This window comes from Zootoca vivipara, chromosome 4, assembly GCF_965207765.1.
Source record: "Zootoca vivipara chromosome 4, rZooViv2.hap1.1, whole genome shotgun sequence".
Classification (NCBI taxonomy): Eukaryota; Metazoa; Chordata; class Lepidosauria; order Squamata; family Lacertidae; genus Zootoca; species Zootoca vivipara.
This window is the reverse complement of record NC_142587.1, coordinates 45,252,447-45,280,110: the sequence shown is the minus strand read 5'-3', so window position 1 is coordinate 45,280,110 and position 27,664 is coordinate 45,252,447. Positions and strand designations below refer to the sequence as shown.

At 45.4% G+C, this 27,664-nt stretch overlaps 1 protein-coding gene across 3 annotated transcripts; it reads right to left on the bottom strand.

The window, feature by feature from the left end:
• Positions 1 to 1,364: 1,364 nt before the first annotated feature.
• Positions 1,365 to 22,445, bottom strand: PRRG1 (proline rich and Gla domain 1). 3 transcript variants are annotated; one of them, XM_088667797.1, is made up of 5 exons: positions 22,162 to 22,291; positions 21,244 to 21,318; positions 14,099 to 14,136; positions 13,094 to 13,254; positions 1,365 to 5,732 (listed from the first exon to the last, which is right to left on the bottom strand). In XM_088667797.1, the coding sequence occupies exons 3-5, from the start codon at positions 14,115 to 14,117 to the stop codon at positions 5,229 to 5,231; spliced, it is 684 nt and encodes a 227-aa protein (XP_088523923.1). In that variant the 5' UTR covers positions 14,118 to 14,136; positions 21,244 to 21,318; positions 22,162 to 22,291; the 3' UTR covers positions 1,365 to 5,228. The 3 variants fall into 3 exon arrangements, with proteins under 3 accessions (XP_088523923.1, XP_088523924.1, XP_034970580.3); XM_088667798.1 differs by lacking the exon at positions 22,162 to 22,291 and adding an exon at positions 21,435 to 21,719; XM_035114689.3 differs by lacking the exon at positions 21,244 to 21,318 and having other exon boundaries at positions 22,162 to 22,445.
• Positions 22,446 to 27,664: the final 5,219 nt, after the last annotated feature.

Below are 27,664 nucleotides of genomic sequence, written 5' to 3'. Positions count from 1 at the left end.
GTGCATTTTTCTTTCACAATAACAGAAATGGGAGGGGCCCCAATGAAGAGCAAGCTACTAGCTGTTGTTTTCCTGTTCAATCTATAGAGAACAAGAGATTGATTTTAGATTAAGGAAAACATAGGACATTCATAGTAAATATAACAGAGGTTGTGCTAGAATATTTTGTACCTAGTAGGGTATGACATTAACAATTGGAAAGTAGTGAATGGCTGATCCCTATACTTTGCTTTAGTGTAATCTGGAATCAACTGTCTTCAAGCGTATCCTGTGAGACTGTATTTTTCAGTTTTAGGGTGCTTATTTTAGAGGCAAGACCAAGTAGGCTGATTGTGGTATGAGCTTTCATAGCAACAGAACATTTAAAAAGTTGGTCAACTGTAAAGTGAACTTAAGCCTTCCTATTTGAGGGAAACAATGAAATACTTAAAAAGGAGATGGTGCATTTTAAACTCAAATATACCAAACATGCATTTTGTTGTTTTAAATCTCCTTGGAGTACAGATGCAATCCACAACTCCAAAGACCACCAGTGAGATTTCAGTGGGAGTGTTGACCAATTACATTGCCCACAGATTACATTTCCTGAGTCTTGAAAGCTGTAAACACGAGAGTTCAAGACAACCCACAGAAAGCAATTGTTTCCACATCATTCCACAGTCAAGCATATTAGCACACACATTCAACACTCACCTTTATGGAAGCAACTTGGAGCAGGGGGATAGGTTCTATATATAGGGCAGTGTGTGTGATGATCCCATTCCTTTAAAATAATTGTGTATAAGGATGCTGGGGAACTACAATGTGATATTGCATCTGGTGTGAAACCTGAAGATTGGCACTGAAATCCCTGCTAGATAGGCCAGGGCAGGAAGAGAGCATGAGAAAACCACCTAATCCAAACTCCCTTAAGGAAGGGGCAGGAATAATTGTAAAGTCAATGTGCCCTATGCTTCGTCAAAACATTTCTTGTCCTCCAACGCTAAGAAATATATTCAAAATTTGCTTTACATTTTATTCCGGCCTTACAAGATGTACACAACTGAAACTGATAACCAATTCAATGAAAATGGACTAATTATGACTGGCTCAAGGTCCTGAAGTAATTTGGAATTCACTGACAGTTATTTTCCACTACGTACATCCATTTCCTTCAAATAAGCTCTTTGGCCTCCGGGAAGGTGATAACAAGTAATGTTATCCTATTACTCTGGTCTTGGCAATGACTCATTGATGGTCCTGTGGAATTCTCAAGTTAGGCCTAGATGAATGTATACTCCAGGGAAGAATTAGCAGTGGTATTTCATTTTGAACAACACTTAAAAACAAAGTAACTTAACATTACATACTGCAGCAAGCTTGGATAATCTTTTGGACTTTTATTAGTCTTACAGTGCCAATATATCAAAACTTGTTCATAACCTTTTGTTCCAGACAATAAAAAAGCAAGGCTGTGACAGAACCATTCTGCTCTGAGTAAAATACCAAGGCACCAAGAATTTAAAAATAGCTTTATTGCATACCAGGATCCCACCCCAAAATGTTTTTAAAATAGCATTAATTTAAATGTAAACCATATTAAAAAACATTTAATACTGCAATAAAATTGGAGTTATTTACATGCACTGAACAAGTTGTCACCAGAGTCAGGATAACTGTTATGGACAACACATGGCTTCTGCATTGTTACTTCTTTTATAACATAGAAGTATTAAGAACTTCACAAGATAATGGCATTGTTATACACCAGGTGCAAAATATATCACATTGCCTATTATTAACGTAAAATACACACATCCAAAACTTTTATAGGCGAGGTTATGTTTTATATTATCTACTGCAAGGCAACAACCGTTTAAAAATAGTTAACCATTTTTTGAAAAAATAAACATTCTGTATAAATCATGTTAGTTGGATTAATACGTGATCAATTCAGGAACAGCAATGCACAAAAATCAAGCTAATAGGAAGCCTCATTTTTATGGGTTATATAATTGGAACCACCTGCAACACAGGACTAAATTTATACATGAGATGAGGAAAATCTGAGATTCAATAGAAACTGGGGAGCTTCTCTTGGTGTGTATCATGCGAGCGTTCTTTGATCAGCAGCAACAGAAGAGGCCAACAACAGAACTGATCTTAACAATAGATTTTTCTCTGCCCCATCCCAAGTGATTTCTGTAAGTCAGATATGAGGCACTTTATCACAGGAATGATTCACTCTGGCTGTGCATCAAGGTGTTTTGAGGTAAAGTAAAAACAGAAGCATCTAGAGGAATATTATTAGGAACTTCCATCTGTAAAGCTGCATAGAAGGAAACAGTCTGGCCTTGAAGGCTGTGCAGTCTCATTGAATTTATCTTTAGCAGATATTAAAACAAGCCCTTTAGCAGTAGCCACTGGAGATTTCCCCATCACAATGCACTAATTTAAAGTCAAAGGAAGCAAAGATAAATGTCTTGCTGGAGAATACAAGCATGTTCCATTTGCCACCCAGTTCACAAAGCTGACTTTGCTGCACTACAAGTTTAACTGCTTGCTATGATTTCACAAGCTTTTTGGGGTAACTGGTGTGTGTGTGTGTGTGTGTCTCATCTGACCAAGATTATACTAATAAATGCCTTGTTAACAGAGATATAGGATAGTTTTCCAGCAGAAAAAGGCAGGACTGGAGATATTTTCATACCTGGAAGGTAAAATTATCCCCCCACCATGGTGGTTACTGCTACCAAAAAGCAATGCACCCTGCTGGAACCCAAAAAGGGAGACACGGAACCCTTCTTGCTCTGGAACAACACTTCTGAAAAATACACAAAGGGCCGCTTCTTGATTCTGTACTCACATTGCCACTGTGGCTCAGAATCCACAGTCCAAAAACTGGGGAAATGGGTGCAAACACAAAATGGGAACACACAGGGAAGAAAGAAAGGAGATATATTAGCCAGGAAAGAAAATTGGGTGTGGGGAGAATGTGCACATGGGCCTACAGCTAATCACCCCATTTTTATTCTACTTAGTACACTTGGCATAACCACAATGATCAGTGACCTCAAGTTTAAGACCATACGCACCTTGCGAGTTGGATCTAGACTTAAGACTCACTGAAGCCAGTGGAACTTCAGCCACGGCTAAGTCCCATTGATTCCACTGGCTCTGCTTCAAGCACAACTATGCTTGGATCCACCCCATTGTCAATAGAACACCTGCCGCCAACGTGGAAGCTGAAGAGAGTTGTGTAGGAGGGGAAAAAACCCACGATTCTATTTTCTAACAGGTTCAACATTTTAAGCTTTCGTCCATTCATATGATATGCTAAATCCAAATTTTAAAGTGTGCCTATACTGTTTTAACTTGAAGAATACATCAACCAGTCATTCCCAAAATGTGTGTTAGCACAAACTACTGTGACTGTGAGAGAATCGCAAGTGTGCTGAGAGAAATAAGTTGTTAAAAGTGTTCCTTTGAGACAGTGGGCATGTCTTCTTGCCAACGACCCTGTGTGAGAGGCAAGTAATTTGCCCGCGGTTCTGCACTGGAGGTGTGGTTTTGATCATTCTGCTGCTCTTGTGTAAAACACACTGCTCTTGGGACTCTGTGTAATATTTATTTAATAACAGTGGCTGAATGATCCACATAACACCCATAATGCAGAAATGCAGTAGAGGTACCTGCCTTCAGAAGAGATTACTTTCTGGGCAAATCTATGATAATTGACACTATAGAATGCCTTCAATTTCAGCTTAGGAAAACGGGGGGCCAAGTATGAGAAAGGTTGCCACATTCACTCTTGTCTGGTTAGCCAGACTGAAATGCTTTAGGGCAGCACTCCAAAATCTGCTGCCCATCAGATGTTTTCGACCGCAACTCCCACCAGCCCCAGCCAGCCTGGTCAATTGTCAGTGATGATGGAACTTGTAATATGAAACACCTCACCAGGTTACGGGGGAGAAATCACCCTCTTCTTACCTTCATGCACTGTTGTAGTTCGCCATGAACGGCTCAAAACAATCGGTTTTAAGAGATAAATATGTACAGGCAAGCCCCCACCTTCACATTTCTCACTCATTTTCCTACCCCCCCCCATTGAGAAATAAGAGCTGCTATTAAAACCCTAGGGCGAAGAGAAGCAGCACTTTCTCAGCACTGCTTTTGGAATAAAATCACCTATAGATTTCTGGTGATTTAAGCACCACCTCTTATCTGCTTTTAAAAGCCAGCATGCATAAACAAGAGAACAGTCAGATCTTAACAGCATCTCTTTGAAGTGAAAAAGCACAGACTGGTCAGAATTGAGTTTTGTAACTAAAAAAAAAAACAATAGGCCATTTCATAGTGTGTAAAATATGAAATGAATACAAACGTGGAACAATTCATTGAACTGCAACCAAATACTGATAAGGTATACTCCCACTGGTCATGGGATAATTAGTGCAATGGGCTCTCAAGCAGACACATTTCCCACAGAAAGCAGGAAAGAGAGAGCTTCTGTATAGGGCTTATCACGTCTTATGTCAATCACAGAAAAAAGCTCCCTTCCCCTGTACTCTTAACCTTTACTCTGGAAGATAGGTTGTTATAGCTGCACTGAAGACAGGAACAAAATTAATTACTATCAGTATGTGTTTCTAGTTTACATAATCGGGGAAAAATATTTTTAGTACTATGCTCCACCTCAGGAGTAAAATTTTTTTTGCTGGAACCTACAATTAATCAGTAGCTTACCACATTTTTCACAACTATACGAAGTGTTATTCGTCAAAATGTTTCAACCTTACCCAGGGCAATGTGCTCTCTTTGGTAGAGGCAGCTATTACCATTCATGCCAGCTGGCTTAACTGGTTTCTGTTAGGTGTGGCTTATAATGCACAAAAAGCAAAAGGACAAAAATTATTGGCCTTTTTTGGTTTTAGATTCCTGTGTGTGTGTGTGTGTGTGTGTGTGTGTGTGTGGTTAGGGAGCCCTTTAGGTCTGCTGCAAGATCACCTCCAGCAATACAGAAAGACAGAAATTGCACCTCTGGAAGTATGCACAACTGTATCAAAACTGCATTGTTTCCAGGGCTGGGGGAATATGTGGAACAATACTAATCTGGGACAGGGGAAGAGGAAGTGGTGTTAGCATTACAAATCTTCGAAATGTATAATTAAGCTGCAATAAAGTGCTAAAAAAGTATCAGGCTTCATTCCTCATCCCCTTTAAAAGACCGGGCCCAGAATTCTCGCTGCTCATTTAGTGGTAATAGGAGTCACTGAAATGCTATTCACAATGTCTTCGTATTGAGGCGGTGGATCCAAGTGATTTTCCGTTTCCTTTCTTCTCGGGCCATTTGCACCAGCCACTTCCTCATACGATGGCGGTGGGTCGTAATTTGACAGCCTGATTGATATTGAGTCTGAACGTCCATCTGTGTAGCTCAGATATCCTGGAGAGTGTCCGTTGCCTTCAAACATTTCTTCCTGGGGGGAATGAAGAATGCTGAGTGGCTGAGGAAGTGGACTGCTTCCATCTGCAACAGTTCTGTCACCTGCGACTTCTCTGGTTCTGCTATGGGCATACATGGAACGTCTACGCATTTTCTTTCTGAACAGGCACCTCCATGTGATAAATACGATAAGGAGAATAACGAAAAAGCCAATGATTAATGGAACCACAAGGTAAAATGGATACCAGTTATGTCCTCCATCAATTTCTCCATTGAGCTTCTTTGTGTAGTCCTTCCAGAACTCCATCTGAAAATACGACAGAAGAAAATAGGTTTTCTGAGAGGTCACTCCCCCATTTCTGATTTAAAGCTAAATGGAGAAAGAGAGGTTTTATGGCTGTCTGCACAAAAATACTGCTTCAGGAGTAGGCAAACAAGCATTCTGGCACGTTTCCAGTATATGACCTTGTATCAACCAATGTTTATTTCAATTCCATTAGAAGCTCTTTTAACACTTGTGCACACATTTATGAGTAATTATTTTCCTTTCTTAACTGCAGGGAGAAGAGGTAGAAAAAAGACACTGTTTATCATATTAATGAGATAAAACAGCAAAACATCTCTCCCATTACATTACTTTGTGGCATAGCACAAGGACAATATCTAGCCCAGCATTCTGTTCTCCCAGTGGCCAACAAGAGGCCTATGGGAAATCAGGGAGCAGAACATGAACACAAGAGCACCATCTCCTCCCATGGTTTCCCACTGCTGCCTCCAATTGTGGAGATAGATCAGGCATCCCCAAACTGCGGCCCTCCAGATGTTTTGGCCTACAACTCCCATGATCCCTAGCTAACAGGACCACTGGTCAGGGATGATGGGAATTGTAGTCCAAAACATCTGGAGGGCTGAAGTTTGGGGGTGCCTGAGATAGAGCATAGACATTGTAACTAGTAGCCATTGGTAGCCCTCTCCTTCAGAGACAAAATGTTCTGTGGAGGCTGGTCCATGACAGCAAATGGGGCACTCCCCTACCAGCCCCAGTCTGCCTCAAACAGCCTGTCTCACCTGCCTTCTTACTAACAACCAATCTAAGAAACAGGGTGCGGTGGGTAGGCGGGACATTGGCTGTCAGTTTCCCCCTCCTTGGTTTGTTTCTCTGGTAGAATTCAGCAGGATGGATGGGGACAAAACCATAATCAATTGGCTCCGTCACGGGGTCTGATTCTACCTACTGTTGGCCTCTTGAGTTTCTACCCTACCTGGCCCAATGAACACCAGCCACCACTAAATGTTTATGAATGCTGGGCAGTTTGGCACAGTATAGCAGTTTCCCCTCTCAGCTTGGACAGCCACTTGTAACATTCAAATTTCAATTTACAGCTCAAATGGCTCCACTTTCTATTGCCTGAATATGAATCCAACAGTGAGTGAAATTATCTGCGAAACTAGGTGTCAGAGGGCCTGATATGGCTACTCTAGAGTAACGACTCCAGCATGGTCTTTTAAGGCTTTTATTCAGTGCTGATTATTTACAGTGTTCAGAGCAGTAAAAATGCATCCTTAAGGTGAGGTGTCAGAACCTCCGAATGGCGATTGGCGCGTTTTCTTCCAGCACCAAAGCTTTGGCAGACCCAACCTCTTCCCCCTACGTTTGCGTCGCAATTCGGGAGTTGGGGGGATTGGCCTCCCCCCCGTGCGCCCAACTTCCTGTCCCACCTGAGGCATGGGCTCCACAACCTTGCCTGAGCCTCGGACACCACTTCCTGACTCTCCGCTGGAGGCAGAGCTCTCCTTACTCTCTCCAGCGCTTGGGGATGGGCTGGAACTTAAGATGGGAGGGACTTCCCTGTATCCCTTGTCCCTCACATCCACCCCCCTCCCAGGCTCCTCTCCCCCCCTCCCCAGGGGCTCTCTGCTTGCTGGGGACGAGTGAAACCCCAAGAAGTCTGTGGCATCCGAGCCTGTGGGTGTAAAAATTTCCCCCCAATCCTGCGATCTTTCTCCTTCCCCCTGAGAAGACGGGAATCCCAAGAAGTCAGTGGCGTCAGAGCTGGTGGGAGTAAAAATGTTCTGCCAGTCCTCTCCTGCCTCTGACGTAGTCGACCTCGGTGAAACCCACACCTCTTCTTCCGTATCCTCAAATTCCGCTTCCCATCTCCATGGAGAGCTGCTGCCTGCGATCCCTTCCTCCCGCCCCTCCCCCTCCCCCTCCCTTTCCATGTGCCAGGGCTTGGGCCTGTGGGGGAACAGGGCGTGGAACTCTTCCACTAAAAATTCCTCAGGTACTTCCGTGGCCGGTATCCACTCATTGTGGGACGGCGGAGTGTCCTCCCATGCTATCAGGTACTCCAGCCCTCTCACCCCTCTCCTTGAGTCTAAAATCTCAGTTGCCTCATTGAGCTGTCGGGCGTCTCCCGTCTCCCCCCCTCCCTCTGGAGGCTGATCGCTGTCCCTGAACCTGGTACTTTCTCTGTACGGCGACAGCAGCGATCTATGAAACACTGGGTGCACTCTCATGTCCTCAGGCAGTGCTAGTCTGAAGGCTACCGGGTTGACCTGTTGCGTGACCGTGAAGGGGCCCAGCCTCCTGGGTGCTAACTTCTTGCATCGCCCCCTGGTGGGAAGACCTTCCGAGGATAACCAAACCTTGTCCCCCACCCTGATGACCTCTCCCGGTCGCCGGTGGCGATCTGCCCCCTTCTTGTACGCTTCCTTGGCCCTCTCCAAGTGTTCTCTGAGCTGCTGGTGCACCGTCTCCAGGTCCTCTGCCCACTCCTCTGCCTGTGGGCCCTCTTCCTCCTCCTCCCCTTCCCTCTCCGGGAAAGATCTGAGGTCGCGCCCGTAGTTGGCCTTAAAGGGCGACACCCCTGTGGAGACGTGCACCGCATTGTTGTAGGCAAATTCTGCCAGTGGCAGGCGATCCACCCAGTCCGTTTGCCTCTGGCTGACGTAACATCTCAGGTACTGCTGCAGAATGGCATTGACCCGCTCCGCCTGTCCATTGGTCTGCGGGTGCCGAGCCGTAGACAAACTGACCTCCACCTGCAGGAGGTTCATTAGCCGCCGCCAGAACCTGGAAACAAATTGGCGGCCACGATCCGAAATAACTCTTAAAGGCAATCCATGCAGTCTGAATACGTGGTCAACAAACAGTTTGGCCGTCTCTTCTGCCGAGACCGCCCTGGCACACGGTATAAAGTGGCACATTTTGGACATGAGGTCCACCACCACCACCAACACTGCGGTCTTGCCCCTGGACGACGGCAGGTCTGTGATGAAGTCCATGGACACTACTTCCCACGGCCTGTGCGGTGTGGCTAATGGCTCCAGCAAACCTGCTGGTGGCGCTCTGACCACCTTTGCTCGCTGGCAGGTGTCACAGCCCCTTACATAGTCCCGAACATCTTCCCGCACCCCTGGCCACCAGAAGTGTCTCATGACTAGGTGAGTGGTTTTGTCCCTTCCGAAATGACCCGCCGTTGGGTTGTCGTGCATCTGCTTGAGGACCTTACCTCTCAGCTGTTTGGTGGGCAGGTACAGGGCTCCCCTGTAAAAAAGCAAACCCCTCCTTTCCTCAAAGTCTGTAGCCTGCTCCCTCCCCCCTCGCAGCTCTCTGAAGATGCGGGAGGCAAACTCATCTGCTGCCGTCAGTGCTGTGAGTTCTGCCTCGCTCACCACTGCTGCTCCGCAGGACCATGCTGATGGGGGGAAAATGTGCCTGGGCGCTGGTGGCAACTCCTGCTCCATGTACTCTGGTTTGCGGGAGAGGGCATCCGCCCTGACATTCTGCTCCCCCGGGATGTAGTGGATGGAGAAGTTGAAGTTCGAGAGGAACTCTGCCCACCGTATCTGTCGCTGGTTGAGCACCCTGGCCGTTCTCCAGAACTCCAGGTTCTTGTGGTCTGTGCACACCTGGATGGGGTGCTTGGCGCCCACCAGGAAGTGTCGCCAGTGCTGGAAAGCAGCGTGGATCGCCAGAAGTTCCCTATCAAACACCGTGTAGTTGCGTTCAGGCTGTGTCAGCTTCCTGGAGAAGAAGGCACAAGGTCTCCACTCTCTGTTGGCGTCCAGTTGCAACAGGATCGCTCCCAACGCCCGGTCTGAAGCGTCTGTCTCCACGCGTAGGGGCGCATCCTGCACCACGTGGAACAGGTTCTGGTCGGACGCGAACACCCTCTTGAGGCTTTCGAACGCTGCTTGCGCCTCTGAACTTCTGCTTGCCTCTCAGGCAGTCCGTGATGGGAGCCGTAACCCGCGAGAAGTTCTTGATGAATTTCCTGTAGAAATTGGCGAATCCTAGGAGGCGTTGGGCATCTTTGCGCGTCCTGGGGCTGTGCCAGTCCAGGATGGCCTGCACCTTGTCCTTGTCCATCGCCAGTCCCTTGTCTGACAGTTTGTAGCCCAGGAAGTCCACTTCCCTGGTGTGAAACTTGCACTTCTCCAGCTTCACATACAGGTGGTTCTCCTTCAGGCGTTGCAACACCTCCCTGACATCCTTCACATGTTGCACTGGGTCAGCGGAATAGATAAGGATGTCATCCAGGAAGACCAAGCAGTTCTTGAAGAGAAGGGACCCCAGGACGTGGTGCATGAAGGCCTGGAAGCATGCTGAGCCCCCTTGCAACCCGAAGGGCATCACCAGATATTCAAAAGAGCCCAGAGGCGTGAACATCGTGGTTTTCCACTCATCTCCTTCCCGGATCCTGATCAAGTTGTACACCCCCCTCAGGTCTAGCTTGGTGAAAATCTTGCCCCTGCGTGCCACTGTCAGGAGATCGTCCACTCTGGGCATGGGGAAAGCCACTGGCTCTGTCACTGAATTGAGCCGTCTGAAATCCACCACAAGACGGCGCTGTTGCGTGTCTTTCTTGTCCACCCAGAAGACCGGGCTGCCCCCTGCTGCCTTGCTTTCTCTGATGAACCCCCGTTTGAGGTTCTTGTCGATGAACGCACGCAAATCCTCCAGTTCCTGATCTGACATGGCGTACAGCTTGGCTGGGGGTATCGTTGCCCCTGGCACCAGGTTGATCTGGCAGTCGAAAGACCTGTGTGGGGGTAGGTGGTCGGACTCCGCTTCGCTGAAGACCTCCTGTAGGTCCCAGTACTGCTTGGGTATCGCCTCACCCCCTTTGACATGCATGGTGGCCACCGTGGCTATTGGAGGCCCCTCCCCTGGTTGGTGCTGCATGCAATGTTCCAGACAAAAGTCCGACCCAAACGTGATGCATCTCTGGTGCCAACTTATGGAGGGGTCGTGGCGCGCCAGCCAGCTCATTCCCAAAACGATGGGGGGGTCTGAGATGGTTGCGACGTTGAAAGCCAGTGTCTCTGAGTGCCTTCCCACCGTCATTCTCATGGGGGGGGGTTTGATGAGTGATGGCCCCTCCCAGCAACTCTCTGCCGTCAATGGTGGCTACGTGCAGGGGAAAATCCAGCTGCAGAAGCTGGATCTGGTGCTCTTCTGCAAAGTTTCTCGAGAAGAAGTTGGCTGAGGCACCACTGTCAATTAAGGCGAGGACCGTCACGGGATAGCCATTGGGGAGCGTTAGCGTGACTTCTAGAACCACTCCTGCTCTGGGAGGGGTGGGCTGGCTCTGCTCCTCTCTGTGCGGGTGGGCGGGCTGGGGCTGTTGTCTGCTGACTGTGCCTGGCTGCTGCCCCTTGTCTCCTGCAGCCAGGCTGTCTCGTTTCCCTGCTGTGGTGCCGCTTCAGTGGGGGAAGGTACAACCGTTCCCGCCTTTCCTTGCCACTCTCTGCGATGAGGGCAGTCTCTGACGCGATGCCGGGGGGAGTTGCAGAGAAAGCAATTCCCACCTCTTCCCTCCTTGCGTCTTGGCGCCGCCGGGGTTTGAAAAGCCCCCGCGCGCGCTCCCCCGATCTCCATCGGTTCCGGCTCTGGGCTTGGTCTGGGCAGGTCTGGGGGCGGGCCCTGGGGTGGGGTTTGGTGATGTGGTCTGTCCTGGGAGCGTGGGAACCAAGGTTTTGCTGCGCGCGTCGCTTGTTTGTCATTCCATCTGGATTCCTGTCTCACCCCCACCGCTAGCGCCGCTTTGCTTAACTCATCCATAGTTCGCGGTTTAGGACCTCTTGCCAGCTCATCCTTAACGTCTGCGTGCAAACCCAGGTAGAAGGCTGATTTCACTGGTTCACTTTGCAGATCCCACCCCAGTTTGTGCACCAGCATGGTGAATCTCGCCCAGTAGTCCCTAACTGTCGATTTTCCTTGTGTTAAGTTGTGTAGCTCCTCTTTAGTGGCCTCCATTTCACTGTCACTAGCGTACATTATTTTTAAAGCTTCTAGAAATAATTTTGCGTTCTTCATGCAAGGATTTTTTTGCGCGATGAGCGGTCTTACCCATTCACGGGCGGCCCCCATCAAATGCTCTATGATAAAGGAGACTCTGTGCGCGTCATCTGGGAATTCTGCTGCATGCAATTCCAGCGCATAATTTATTTCTGTCTCGAAGCCTAGGTACTCCCTAGGGTCGCCGCTAAACTTGGTGACTAGGCTCTGTCCCCTTCTCACTTGGACTAGCTGCGGCTGGGGCGCCCCCCCACCTCTAGCGGCTTTCTCCTCTTCCAACTTTTTCTGCAGGTCCAATACCATCACCCTTAGCTGTTTCTCAGTCTCCTCTTTTGTCCTCACCTGGTCCACCAGCTTGTTCAGCTCCTCCTGCGCCCCTCGCGCTTCCTCCTGAGCGGCATGCAATTGCTGCTGTGCCTGCGCTGTGAGGTTCCGTAGCTCCTGCTTCGCTGCTTCGGCCTCCAGCCTCCAATGCTCAGCCTCTTGAGTGCTCATCGCTGCACTCCAAAGTAGCCAAAAAAAGATTCGGAGGTTGCTGTCAGAGGGCCTGATATGGCTACTCTAGAGTAACGACTCCAGCATGGTCTTTTAAGGCTTTTATTCAGTGCTGATTATTTACAGTGTTCAGAGCAGTAAAAATGCATCCTTAAGGTGAGGTGTCAGAACCTCCGAATGGCGATTGGCGCGTTTTCTTCCAGCACCAAAGCTTTGGCAGACCCAACCTCTTCCCCCTACGTTTGCGTCGCAATTCGGGAGTTGGGGGGATTGGCCTCCCCCCCGTGCGCCCAACTTCCTGTCCCACCTGAGGCATGGGCTCCACAACCTTGCCTGAGCCTCGGACACCACTTCCTGACTCTCCGCTGGAGGCAGAGCTCTCCTTACTCTCTCCAGCGCTTGGGGATGGGCTGGAACTTAAGATGGGAGGGACTTCCCTGTATCCCTTGTCCCTCACACTAGGGTACAGAGATGTCACAAACTTACAGCTTATTCAGAAGTTAGCCCTGAGTTCAGTGAGATTCAAATGTAAGTATACTGTGGGCCAGGCTGTAATAATGGTCAGTATTCAACTTTTACTCCGAGTAAACCCACTGAATTTAATGGATCCAACCAAGTAAAACTTAGCTGAACACCACTCAATGATTCCAGTGTATGAGATAAGAGAGATGGAGGCAAGAGTTTCTAGTAATTCAGGTTCTCTTTTTTCTTGCTTTCAATTTGCTGCAGTTTTGAACTAACTTCTCGTTCAGAGATTAAACAAAGTTTCGTGTTCATTATGTCGAAAAGAAATATAAACCTATCAATATCATTAAAAAGAAAGTTAACTCAGGAAGCATACCTTTACAACTGCATAGCTAACTTACCGTCTTCTCATCATTTTCAAAAGCTTCTCTTGCCTCTTCTCTGTTACAAATTTCTTCAAAGCATTCGCGTTCAATGTTTCCTTGCTTTAATTCCTCCAAAAACCCATTAGCCCGCGGATATCTTTTCAGGACAGAATTGGCTTTAGTCTCTGAGATGAACACTGCAAAAAAAACCCAAATGTCACTAGCAATTTAAAATAGAAACATTAGGTTTAATTTATTTTATTTAGTTTAGGATAATTCTTTTTCTAAGGCAAGAATATGTAAACTTATTTCTAAATAAAGCACATGTGTCTAGTGATTATATGGTTATCATTTTTAACTGTCCCAAGTACAAGGGCCTGGAGCAGTTAAGGACATTTCAAACAGTACCAAGCCAGGTGAACAGAGAACATTCAATGCATTTTAAGTGTCAACCTCAACTCATCCCCGTAAGATTAGCACATGTTTGAATTGTCCACACAGAAACAATTCAGCTTCCGAGGCTGGAATATAATAGCAGAAGAAGGGATGATAGATGATTTGTGGCTTTTACAGATCAAGTCAAAACCCAAGTTTTTAAATACGCAACTTGTAGTGCCCAGATTCAAGGTTCGTTCAGCTGCCACAAGTCCCCTGCATGTGCCAGATGGCCATGTATCTAACTGAGCTTTTAAGGTTAAGCCAAACCTGCTGTGTATGATCTGATTTGTGGAAGCCTACTCAGTGCCCGTAATGGATATGCAGTTTAATTCAGGGATGAATTCTTGTGATTTCCCCACTACAAGTACTTCACGTGAGCCCTTTTGTGCTAGAGTAAATACTTGACTCCTGTCAGACAGTGAAGATTCTTTATTGGGGTGGAGAAAGGGAAGGATCTAATAGCTGACAGAACAGCAGATATAGGCATGGAAAGTAAACAATGCCCTTTGCTTCAACACACATACACTGACACCAAAGATCCTGGCAGGGCATTACACACTCTTCCAAGTGAAAACACAAACTGGAACATACACACAAACTTACCACCATCCATGTTTAGCATTGCTGTCTGGAGAGGTCAGCTGTAACATAAAAAAGAAGGCACCCATTGTTAAATGTGAGGAACATCTCTTTTTCGAAGACGTATATAAAAATGATTAAATGTTGTCAAGTTGATGGCCAGCAAAGTTTGAAAAGAGAAGCAGCTTTGTTGTTCAACTCCAGCGTCTCGTTTAGTAGTACAAAACACATTATTTAGAATAATTAATACAGTGATTATCATTAACAAAGACTGAACGGGTAGAGAAGTTCTGCTAGGTGCGTAAAGCACGGGAACTTTACACAAAGGGTAGGTAATGACCGTTCATTCCTTTTAAAACATGGGAAGCCTTTTCGTTGTCATGATTTCAAATACATGAACCACATTGGCTGGATGCAGATAACAGGAGTGCTGGGTCTGGAGGGGGGTATCCAAATTCAAACTTCTGCTCAGCCATAGAGCTCATCAGCTTTTTAGAGGCTTTAAAAATTGCTTCTCTTAATGTTTTAATTTTGCTTATTAGCAACTGTGGGCGTTTACTTTCTGGAGCATTAAAGATATAAATCTTGAACTAATTAATGCCCTTGGACAATACAATCTTCCAGTCTTATCCATCTCACATGGCTGCTTGGAGGACAGTAATCTGGTTTGTACACTGGAAATACTGCAGACTTGGGCTTAAATGAAAACCAGTTTCACAAAGCGCTGTTCCTATTCAAAGGAAGGCAAGAACGAACATGGCTCAGCATTGTGCGAAACACATGCCTTTCTCCCGCATGAGATTTGTGGATATGGGAGCAGCCCATGAGAAAAGTTGAGGAATGCAGCTCAGTTTTTCCTGGTTGCACTTTAACATGTTGCTCTCCAGAGAAGACCTAAGCATGCCCTTCACTATAGTGTAAACAAATATCTTGAACAGAAGTAAATAAATAGTGTTCTTGAAGGTAATGAATTGCAATGCCGATACATAAATTTAGAGGATCTGTGGGTAATGAAACAGGCTAGACAGCAGCTGGAGTGCATGTGGAATACTGTGGTGTAGTGGTTAGAGCAGCCTCTCTCAACCTTGGATCTCTAGATGCTGTTGGACCAAAACTCCCATCATCCCTAGCTAGCAGGCCCAATAGTCAGGGATGATGGGAATTGTAGTCCAACAACATCTGGGGACTCCAAGGTTAAGAAAGGCTGGGTTAGAGTTTTAGACTAAATCTGGGAGATCAGGGTTCAAATCTCCATTTTAATTAATTGTTAAATCCCATCCAAACTAACTACCCATCAAATAAACTACCCCTATTTTGTTTACTGGCTCTTAATTCTCCTTACTCATCCTAGACAACTCTGTGCCTTGCTTAAATCAGCATTTTAAAAGTTCAGAATCATCAAGCATACAGACAACACCCAACTCTGCAGATGACCTCACTCAGCAGTTTCACACAGAAGTTAAAAAGCATGGCACACAAAATGGGCGCTTGTGGCATCCTGTGGCAGACATGCCTCAAGGCCAAACAGTTGTCCCTCAGTGCTCTCTTCTAGAAATCAGGCAAGCAGGTAGGAGCAGAACCACCTGAACATCATATGGTAAACTCAAAGAGCCTATCCAGAGAAGGATGTTGTAGTAAATGACAACAAAAGCCACTGAGGGGTCCAGGAGAATTAACAGGGTTGTACTCCTGGTATTGCTTTTTCCAGCATCAGGAGTACAGGAGGCATATGCCTTCTGAAACAGCAATAAAAGCAATTTCTAATGACAACCCCAGATTTAAAGCTAGATGTAGAAATGAATCTACATTTAGAAAGCGTTAGAAAACTATCTGACAACAACAAAAAGACCCTGTCCGCCCTTTTTATTGAAACAATGCATTTAAATTGGAATTTAAGGATACCTTAAAAGGATACTTTGAAAGACCTACATTGGCTCCCAGTACGTTTCCGAGCACAATTCAAAATGTTGGTGCTGACCTTTAAAGCCCTAAATGGCCTCGGCCCAGTATACCTGAAGGAGCGTCTCCACCACCATCGTTCTGCCCAGACACTGAGTCCAGCGCCAATGGCCTTCTGGCGGTTCCCTCACTGCGAGAAGCCAAGTTACAGGGAACCAGGCAGAGGGCCTTCTTGGTAGTGGCGCCCGCCCTGTGGAATGCCCTCCCATCAGATTTCAAATAAACAACTATCTGATGTTTAGAAGACATCTGAAGGCATCCCTGTTCACGGAGGTTTAATGTTTGACAGACTATTGTATTTTAATATTTTGTTGGAAGCCTCCCAGAGTGGCTGGGGAAACCCACCCAGAGGGGCGGGGTATAAATAATAAATTATTATTATTATTATTATTATTATTATTATTATTATTATTAGTATACCTTCCTTTTTTGGAGGAGTATTAAGAGTTTGGCCTGAAAAGCAGCAAGTGTCCTAAGTAATGCACACCTGGAACATGGAAATTCTCTATCTTCTTTTTAAACTATGGACGCCTCCCAATAGAAAGAAGCAACAATTCACTGCAAGGAATTTCAGTACTGTACACCAACATAATAAAACTACATAAATCACAAATTAAACAAAAATCACATCAATCAATCTGACATTAAACTCCAGCAAAATCATGAGCAAAAATGCACATCTTTAACTGGCACAAGAAGTTCAACAGCACCAGTATTCTAAAACTGGGATCCCACCACTGAGAAGGTGGTGCCCTGCACTACACTAAGCAAATTTTAGTTAATGGTGGTACGGGCAGGAGAGCCTTATTTATTTTCATACATTGTGTACAAGCTTCTTTGTGTAAATCATTACTATTGAGTGTCTACAACATGGGTAGGCAACCTAAGGCCCAGGGGCTGGATGCGGCCCAATCGCCTTCTCAATCCGGCCCGTGGACGGTCTGGGAATCAGCGTGCTCTTACATGAGTAGAATGAGTCCTTTGATTTCAAATGCATTTCTGGGTTATTTGTGGGGCCTGCCTGGTGTTTTTACATGAGTAGAATATGTGCTTTTATTTAAAATGCACCTCTGGGTTATTTGTGGGGCATAGGAATTTGTTCATCCCCCCCCCAAAAAAATATAGTCCGCCCCCCCCCCCACAAGGTCTGAGGGACAGTGGACTGGCTCCCTGCTGAAAAAGTTTGCTGACCCCTGGTCTACAACCTAGGCACTGCACAAAATGTGTGAAGCAGCTTTGGGGGCTTTTCACTACTGTAATTGCATTGTAATTACAATGCATCCCACCCCCCTAGAATTCAAAACCCAGCCTTTTCCCCAAACTATACAGCAAATGCCAATGACAACTTTCCCTATCTGATAAGGTACATGGTTCTTTTTTAAAAAAAACAACACAACAGAGTCATATTGTGCATGTATACAAGACATGCGAGTTTTATGAAGGCAACTTGTGGGTGTTTAGAGAACTGCATGAAATTATTGTGGGATGCAGGGTGTTCTGCAAAGCTTGCTCCCAGCTGGTTTGGAGGGAGAGCAAATCCCACAAACACCCACGGACATTCCTCTTAGGCGTCAACACTGAAAGGTGTTGCAAGTACTGCTGAGGAGGGAGAGATATGGCTAATCTAATCTTGGGAGTGACTGCAATGTGCATATGACATTGTTCAAGTCTCTCTTTTTTTGGCCATATTTTTAGTCTACTCTTCATGCAAAGGTAGATACGTGTAAAATAAAAAGCAGAATAAAAAATAACCAACCAGCATCAACAATAAAAATAGAATCCAATATAGCAATGTTACATGCCACACACAAGGTTATGGTGCCAGGTGAAAGTCGAAGAACTTAAGAGCCCTGCAGGATCAGGTCAAAGGCCCACATAGTCCAGCATCCAACCAGATGCTTATGGGACACTGGCAAGCAGGTCCAGAACACAGCAACACTCTCGCCGCTTGTTATTTCCAGCAACTGGTATTTGGAAGCATACTGCCTCTGACTGTTGAGCTAGAACATAGCCATCATTCATGACTAATAACCATTGATAACCTTATCCCCCATGAATACTTCTAATCCTCAGTGAAAGCCACCCAAGTTGGTGACCATCACTGCCTCCTGTAACAATTAATCCCATAGTTTAACTATGTGCTGCATACTCACTTTCACCTGTCTGGGCTAACTGTCCTAGAAATGATATCACTCATATCTGAACCAAGGCACTGGGATATTTTAAAACATATTATACAACGGCCCCAATCCAAAATTAGCCATACTGTTGAGTCCCACTGATCATTTGTCCGATGGAAATACCGTAGTCATAGGTAACTTCTTTTGACCTCAGCAATAGAGCTGGTCTGATAATAGAACTCTGTATGCTACTTGTTTATTAAATAAATATGTAAAGAGTAAGAGGTTAGCAAAACGCTTCCAGCACAATATGACGTTTTAGTAATGTACCTTCCAAAGTAAGCAAGGAACTTTTTATGGATAATGGCCGTTGGACTGCAGGGGTAGGGCTTTCCCCCATGTCAGCATTGAATTTTATATTAGGAAATGTTGTTATTTAGAATATACCTTATGACAGCATAATGTATGGAAGTGGAGCTTGAGGGTGTCTGATTTTGCTAAGTTACAGATTTTATATTGTATGTGCCCAGACACATATCTGCACACAATCATATGCATTACTATGTAAACCTAATGCACTTTGGGGGTTCTTGTGATGTCCTGTAGCCTAGATGCCCCGTTAAGTTGCTGCTTCATAGGGCTGTACAGTATGTACACATAACAAGCCCATCTCCTGTAAACAACACACCCAGTCAGATAGGTAAAACGGCCAGAACTCTTGGACTACAAAAGTTGCAATCCTTTACCTACTTAGTACTTACTGAGAGTAAGCACTGCTGACCTCAACTGATCTTATTTCAGAGTATATGTGTACAGGATTGTACTGTAAAATACACAGCTATTATTCTATCATTGGAAATCTGGAGCTAGAAAGTTTCAAGCAGTGCAGGGCTAGGAAGCTTCTGTGCCTCGGGTCACTTTACATCATGGAAAAACAGCATTGCTTTAAAGCAGGAAAGTGTATGCAATCATTTGTACTCCGCTGTTGTGAGAAATTCCTAATGTGTGCAGTGCCCACAATTGAGACGTAATTATGTCTGATGAGCTGCAACTATACCTACACCGCCCTGTGACATGTCACTCTTACATTTTTGTCTGGGGAGGCTGTAGTTCAGTGGTACAGCATCTGCTTTTCATGCAGAAGGTCTCAGGGTCAATCTGCAGCATCTCCATTTGTCTCCTGGGAGAGACATGCCTGAAATCCTGGAAAGCTGCTGGCAGTCGGTGTACCTAGCTCATACTGGGCTAGATGGACCAATGAGTCTGACTCATATAAGTCACATTTCCTGTTTCCTGTGTCTTTCCCCACACCAGAATCATCATCATCATCATCTATATAACATGCAACACTATCAAGGCCTTCACATGCCTGATGGGTCATCCTTTGCTACATCTGGAGCTGAAGAAATTGCTTTGAACTTTTGTTGAAACTGTCAAGTACGGGCTCACAGGACTACAAATATTGCTGCTCCTGCTAATTTACTAATGATTTCTTCTACGGCAGGCATTTGAAAATGTTTACTTGTTCACTTCTCTTAGGTCCAAGAATATTATCTGGTCTTTGCCAGGATGGTCCATTGATTTGACCCACTTTGTAGATACTTTAATTGTCATCTTCAGTTTTTCTGTATTATTTAGTTCCTTTTAAACTTTACACATTAGTGCCACTGGAACCTTGAGATCCATGAATTACAGGAAGGCACCTAGTACTTCCTTGAGACTTATTATTTTAGTCTGTATTGACATTCCATTGATTTTCCCGGTCTGTTTCTATTAGGGACTCTTCATGCCATTTTTAAAATTAGTCATGACCCTTAGAACTTTCATTCACTGTTTCCCAAATTTACATATGTGTGCTATTTCATAAGTGTCTATGCTTTCTAAACTCATCCCAGTAAAAATCAAACTGCTGAAACACTTAAAAACAACCTGCAAAATTCTAATACGCCTCAGCCAACAAAAGTCATTCTGGTCAACAATGCAAACTGCAAAAATAGCTTACTAAGCGAAATGTTAAAGCCATAGTCAGGAAGCAGAAGTTTCCTGCTTAAAAGCCATCCACTGGGCTTTGTGTTCAACAACCACGGTCTATGGAAGCCAACCCCAGGATATTGATTGCTGATGCATTTGACAGACAGCAATTGTTGAACACAATTGCATTCTTTATTTTATATCTTACCAAGATCATCACCAGAGGCCCTCCTCCATGTGCATAGGGTAGAATACCCTGCACAATGAGTTCTCCCCCTTTCCAATTGTATTTTACAGCAAACTGTGAGAGGTATGTTAAGCTAAAAGGCAGTGACTGGCTCACAGGTCACCCAGTGAACTTCAAGTCCAATGGATGATTTGAACCCTGATTTCCCAGATCTTAGGCCAACACACTAACCACTACACCATGTGGGTCCTCAAATATTTGTGTGCTAGCATCTAAACAGCTGAGGATATTAACGTGTGTTATCTATGCATTTTAAACCCCATTTCATGCTAAAATATAGGCATAAGTAGGGTCAGCCTACTAATATGTACTTCAGAACAGAAGGAGACTAAATACATGCATGTACCATTCAATTTTTGGGGACGCAAGTGGCGCTGTGGGTTAAACCACTGAGCCCAGGGCTTGCTGATCAGAAGGTCGGCAGTTTCAATCCCCGCAACGGGGTGAGTTCCAGTTGCTCCTGCCAACCTAGCAGTTCAAAAGCATGTCAAAGTGCAAGTAGATAAATAGCTACAGCGGGAAGGTAAACGGCGTTTCCGTGTGCCGCTCTGGTCCGCAACCCCAGAGTCGGTCACGACTGGACCTAATGGTCAGGGGTCCCTTTACCTTTTTACCTTTCATATTTAATGCACAGGTTTGTACTTGGGCCCTCAGATAGCCAAATCAAAACATGTGATATCTGTGCCATCACCAAACGCACACTTCCAACACAGCCAGTAAAATTCGAAGTCTCAGACAAGAAACTTTAAAAAACACATTTGGTTCTGCACTGCTAGCGCAAGCAGAGATATACCGGTATTAGACACCAAGTAACCGAACACAGTCACTTGGCAGCGCACAAGCTTTCTGCAGCATACTTTGAAGTACAATACCTTCTTTTTGTAAAAACCGCATGGCAGGTCAAAGATGCCTATGACACAGAAAGGGCTGTAGGAGGTCAAGGCTCACTGCAGAAAAACAAAGATAGTGGAGCAATTTCCTGATAAATTAAAAACGGGTGAAACTGGAAAGCGAGTGCTTGATGCTGTGAAAGGCAGGGAGGTGGTGGGGGACATAAGGTTACCTCGTGCAGAGAAGCCATTTCACAGGGAGGGAAGCAGGCAGCTGCCTGTGATCGGAAAACGAGGACAGGCCATTCTCTCCCCATTCCGATTCTTGTAAAACGCTCTTTGGGAATACTTGGGCCAGCTCCCTTCTCGGGACGTAAATCTCAGAAATACTTTTGTCTTAAAGGGATTAGATCACTTGCTCCTAAAACTTCCCATCATCTCCGCTTCCGAAAACAAAAAAACCGAATCCGACAATGGCGTCTCTCCAAAACTCGGGCTGCGACCCTCTGAAATAAGTCCTGCCGGGCACAAAACATCAGCCCACAACAAACCAAACTCCCTGCGGCCAGATCAACATCTGGCTGGCTGACACCCTGCCAGCCACCTACCAAGCAACTCCTGCGGCAGTCAGGAAGGAGAGCTCCCCTTTCCAACAGCGAGGATCACCGGATACAGGAGAAAGGGCGCCCGAGAGCTGCCCAAAGGAAACCCCGCTTTGTTATCGCCAGCAACATCATCCCCGCGGCCCCAACCCAGGGAAAAAGAGCCAGGCTCCGGGACTTCTCTGCCCAGCTCATCTCCCGTCGCCACCTTCCCAAAGCCGTTCCCAGAGCCAAACAACTCCCTCAGTTTAGGGTGAACCCCGAGGGCGCCGCCCGGGCTAAGTCGTCCCCCCCCCGCAGTCGCCAGCGCCCTTCCTCCCACTGCCAGGCACCGGGAAGCGGCCCAGGAGCCACGAACCTCTCCGCGGCAGGAGCGCGCCGCAGCCTCCCTCCTTGACGCGCCGCACCTTCTTCCCTCCGGCAGCCTCGGAGCCCTTCCTGCCGAGGCAACGCTCCCAGTTCAGAAAGGCGCATCTGGCGCAGGCGCAACGCCCGCCTAACAACACCCCCGCGACGTTAGGGAAGCTGGGAAAAAAGGAGAGCGGCGCGCGAGGGCGGGGAGACCCACGCCCCTCCTACGACAATGGCCCTCTAATCCGGTGTTGCTTCTTTCCCCTGTGGGTGCACAGACAATTCGCTGGAGGCGAAAGGCTGCTCTATGCGTCTCAGCCACTTAGCCGGAGCAATCCTTCTCAACCAAGAGAGGCAGGCCTTTCGTGGAGAAAGCAGCGGGCATGCGGAAGAAATGCCTGGCTTCCATATGCTACTAACTCTTGGCGCCGAAATGTCTGCACCCGTGGTTTAGCTCCGCAAGCGGCGTGACCTGGCAAGGGAACATACAGCATATTTGATTTTTTTCGGGCCGCCTTTAAATGTTAAGCCCGCGGGAACGTCCGTAGCTACAAGTATTCACCACCCACTTGAGGCATCCTCACCCAAATTTTTCTTGCTATGGGTGTGTTGCAGCTTTTTGCTCTACTGCCCCATGGTGCAGAGACACCAGACCTCGGGAAAGCAAGGAGGCTGTGCAAAAAACCTCTACCAGATTTGAAGGTTTCCTCCTACCTTATTTGTTGTGAGAAAAATAGCCCGCTTGTGTTGATTAGTGGACAGTTAATGATTGTGCCCCCCCCAGTAAATTAATAAGAAATAAATGGTCAACAATGTATCCTTAAGCACACAAAAACATTTATTGTTTGTCACGTACCAGGAAAACATTATGGGTGGAACTCAACCAAGTTTTACTCTTGAAGTTATGTTTGTTAACTTCAAAGGGTCTATAGGAGTGCAAGCTAGATTGCTTTAACATCTAGCTTTTGTTTTTGAAATAAATATAGATGTTTCAACACCTTCCCTTTTCTGGTCCATTAAATGTGTCTCTTCAGTTCCAGCACCGGAGCAGCAAGTGAGATCTTGTCAAAATTCCCCATAATATTGCAGCAGAAACTATGAAAAGCAGAATTAAACTTTGCTGTTAGGTGTTTTTTTTGTGTGTTTTTTTGTTTGCACATACTGTATGTCCCAGTTTGGTTTTTATCAAGTACAAACCTGTGTACACACATTGCTATTTACTCCAGCTCCAGTGCAGTCCCGCTGTAGGTGTTTGATGTAGGTGTTTGTACACATGACATTATTTGCAGTCTATTTTAATATTAAATTGATGTTTTTGAATTATGGTGCTGGAGGAGACTCTTGAGAGTCCCATGGACTGCAAGAAGATCAAACCTATCCATTCTGAAGGAAATCAGCCCTGAGTGCTCACTGGAAGGACAGATCCTGAAGCTGAGGCTCCAATACTTTGGCAACCTTATGAGAAGACTCCCTAGAAAAGACCCTGGTGTTGGGAAAGATGGAGGGCACAAGGAGAAGGGGACGACAGAGGACAAGATGGTTGGACAGTGTTCTTGAAGCTACAAATATGATTCTGACCAAACTGTGGGAGGCAGTGGAAGACAGGAGTGCCTGGCGTGCTCTGGTCCATGGGGTCACGAAGAGTCGGACACGACTAAACGACTAAACAACAACAAATTAATCTGCTGTTTGATCCATTTACTCTCAAACCTGCTTCCATATTGGCACCCATGGCGGGTTTGCTCACACTTTCTGGGCACAATTTCTTAAGGAAATTACAATCGTCATTGGCCATTCACTGGTACAGTATTTGATCCCAAACAGGCTTCTATTTTGTCATAAATTTATGTTGACATAGCTTAAAAACCTTTTATGATTTTCCTTTTAGTTATGGTTAGACTGGGTATAACACGGGCATGGAATATGTTTTTTTTATTCATGTGATTTACTGGTATAAGAAGCTTTGTTATAAGAAGTTTTGATGGCACTGCAAACCATTGGAGTTAATCACACGTCCACACACACAAAATTCAAACCAGCTTCCATCTGATTTGAAAACTGAAGTTGCAGTTAAGCTAATGTGAACATTTCAGGTACTCTTGCACCTGCACAGGTGATGGCTTTATTGCATAGGAGTTTGGGGAGTAGAGTTGCAGCTGTGGGGGAAACAAGCCAGGCAACGTGCATCGAGTGAAAGCATCCCCATCACTTTCTCGTGTGTACAGCAACGTAAAAATGCACCTTAAAATGCAGTGTGTGTGTGTGAGAGAGAGGAAGAGAGTGTGTGAACACCCTTGCTGCCTTTTAAGCTGCTAATATGTATGTAGCCCAAGAGGCAGCAATATTATAGTGCAACCCTGTACCTGTTTACCCAAAAGTAAGACTTCGAGTTCAACAGGGCTTCCTTCCAGGATACAGTAATGCATCCCTAATCTCTAATATAAAGTGTATACACCTTCTTAAAAACTTGGTCAACAGGAGGGAGAGAAACACCTTTACTTTCGGGTACTTTATCTGCCTAACAACTTTATTCTGTAAGCAGAGGCGTACCTTGGCTCCCTTGGCAAGGAGTTGTATCAGTGCCTCCAAAGCCAGGAGAGACCATGGACCAGAAACTCAAAAGGTTTGCTTTTCATTGGCCATCGCACTCTGCCAGTGACTTCCTTCATGGCCACCAGGGTCTGCTCTGCTCTGATTCCCCCCCATCTCCTCTGTTGGTTTATCTGTGTGCCTTCTTGCCTTCCTCCCCTCACTGCTTTCCATCTTAATCACTCAGAGCCATGGTGGAGAGGTGCAATTTTGAGCCCCCTGGTCCTCCGCCCTTGGCAGGGGCCAACCTTATCAACCCTTAGGTAGGGTCCTGGCTGTAAGCAAATTGCAGTCAATTGCAAAGCCTGCATTAATTTAAAAGATTGAGCATGTCACCACTTGTAGGCATATTACAACATTGCAAAAATAGCTTATCAGTTAAGTATCTTCCTTAGCAAACTAGATGGGGGTTGGGTGCTACGTGCTATTTTATCTTGCTTACAGATAATCCCTCTTAAACAAGGTTCAGCCACGTTGGCTAGGTGCTGTATATTGCATATTTACGCTGATGTCTGTGCTACAGTTGTCATTACAAGTCCAGTTTCCAGGGCTACCTGGTACCTATTAACCTGACCTGATTTATTTCAGGCTAGTCATCAATTGCTGTTTTAAACAAATATGTAGCTTGACAATGTAGATGTTCAAGGAGGACATTATTTGCACTTAAATTCACACAGTAAGAAAGATGTACAGTCTATTCCTACACATGTTTGCTCAGGAGTAATTCCTATGGTTCAAAGGGTTAACTTCCATGTAAGTAAGTGTGCATAGAATTGTGGCTTGACGCATTTACCCAACCGACTGAACTAGTAGCACTCATTAAACATACACACATTCAGAGCTCTTGTATTCTTTCTACCCGACATGCGGCAGAGAGAACATGCACTGAGGTTTGATTGGCATTTGGCTCTGGAGCAAATTGCATTTCTTCCTCTGACCTCTGTTACCTTGTACAGGAGCCTACATGCCTTACCAGGTATATATGTTGACATATATTTGACCTCACTCCAAGGGCAGCACCAGTAATTTAGAGTTAGGTTAGATTTAAGTTCATTTCAGCTTACTTCAGCTGCTTTATAAATCAAGCTATGTGGCTTGTTTCAAAAACAAAATTGCTCAATTGTAATGGAATTAATTCAATTATTAGTTCAATATATGTACACAAACACTTTTTAAAATATAGCCTTGAGTCCCAGAAATCTATAAAGAATGATTTCTGCCCTGATTTTTCACAGTGGCAGCTCATGCAACAGTTTCATTGCATGGCGCTGTGACTAAAAGTGAGCTGAGCTGGCAAAAGGCAACAGCCTGGGGGAGCTGTGTGAGAGGACTTGTATTTCTGGTGCTTCCAGACAGTTACTGTAAGTCAGGTGGGATTTAATCACACACTGGTAAGGTCATATTGCACAATTAAAGCTGGTTTGGAGTTATCATGCTACAAACCTGGTTCTCCAAAAAATAGGACTATCAGTGATAAGGAAAATGATGAGATAACACTTGTTTCAATACATCATTGTTTAGCCTCCTTGCAAACAAACTAGAGTGAATGCTCAATAAACCAGTATGAAAACTTCCTCTGTTTGCAGCAGAGGAGAAAATGTGCCAGCTTTGATCTCTTGACTCTCCGGGTAGGATTGGGGGAGACAACACTTCTTTCTGAAGAGTTGCTGTCCATTAGGCAATGCTGAACAGATTACCGTAACTTGGCAGGAGGCAGCTTTGTATTGTTATAAGTTTGGGGGAGAGACCGACTCCCAATCACCTCTAGATTCAGCAAAAGGGTTAGAGTTTGAGCAAACTCATAAATTCACAAGTTAAGCAGTTTGGTTAAAACTATGGAGAGGGAACAGTTTTGCTCCCTATCATTCCAATCCTGCTATTAATGCTAAAACAGAGAGAGGGTGCTTTCCAGTGGTGGCACTGCTGCTGGAAAATTGAGTCGTGGGACTGGTTGACCACATCAGACCTACAGGCTGCTGATTCACCAGCTATGATATTTGTCGTGGCACAAAATGGATGATAAGGTGACTTGTGTTGGAACAGCATTTCCTAATGATTTAAAAATATGCACATCTTCCATCTTAATACAAACAGGTTTAATGTTTGCAGTGTGGAAAGTAGAGGAGGAGGAGGTTCCTAGTCTCCTCCTCCTCCTCCTCCTCCTCCTCCTCCTCCTCCTCCTCCTCCTCCTCCTCCTCCTCCTCCTCCTCCTCCTCCTCCTCTCCACAATTGCTTCAAAATAAAAAGGATGCACACCACTTATCTCACCAAGTCACCTCTGAAATGACTTTCTTCCTGATATAACATTCCAAGCGAGATCTGCAAGATCAATAAAGCAGTGAAATAAGTGCATTTAGTCACCAACTGTCACTGGAATTTTCTTCGGATCCAATTGCAAATGCTAAAGCAGCAGTCAATAGGCATTTGGCTATTGTACAAGTAGAAAGACTGCAGACAAAGTAAACAATTTTTTCCCAAGAATACAAGTTGAGTACATACAAAGTATTTTTTGTGATTCCTTATTAAACTAATGAGTAAGTTTGTATGCTATTTTTGCATCTAAATTTGGAGATAATGCCATGAGTTATATTGTCTTTAAGCCAGGGGTGGGGACCTGTGACCCTGCACATTGTTGGACTCCAACTTCCATCAGCCACAGCCAGTGTGGCTAGCAGGCAAGGATGGGAACTGTAGTCCAGGAACATCTGGAATGCTGCAGTTTCTACATTCTGGCTTTAAATAGCCATATACCTGCTATAAAATGATAAAGCAATAATTTAAATTTGGTTGCAGTGCAGAAATGCCTCATTAGACACACCCTATGGACTTGCATATCTTTTCACAGAGCAGCAGCCTCTCCACCATACGCAAACTGTTTTTTAAGTCACCCAACAAGTTTCAAAAGCTACTTTGAAAATGAA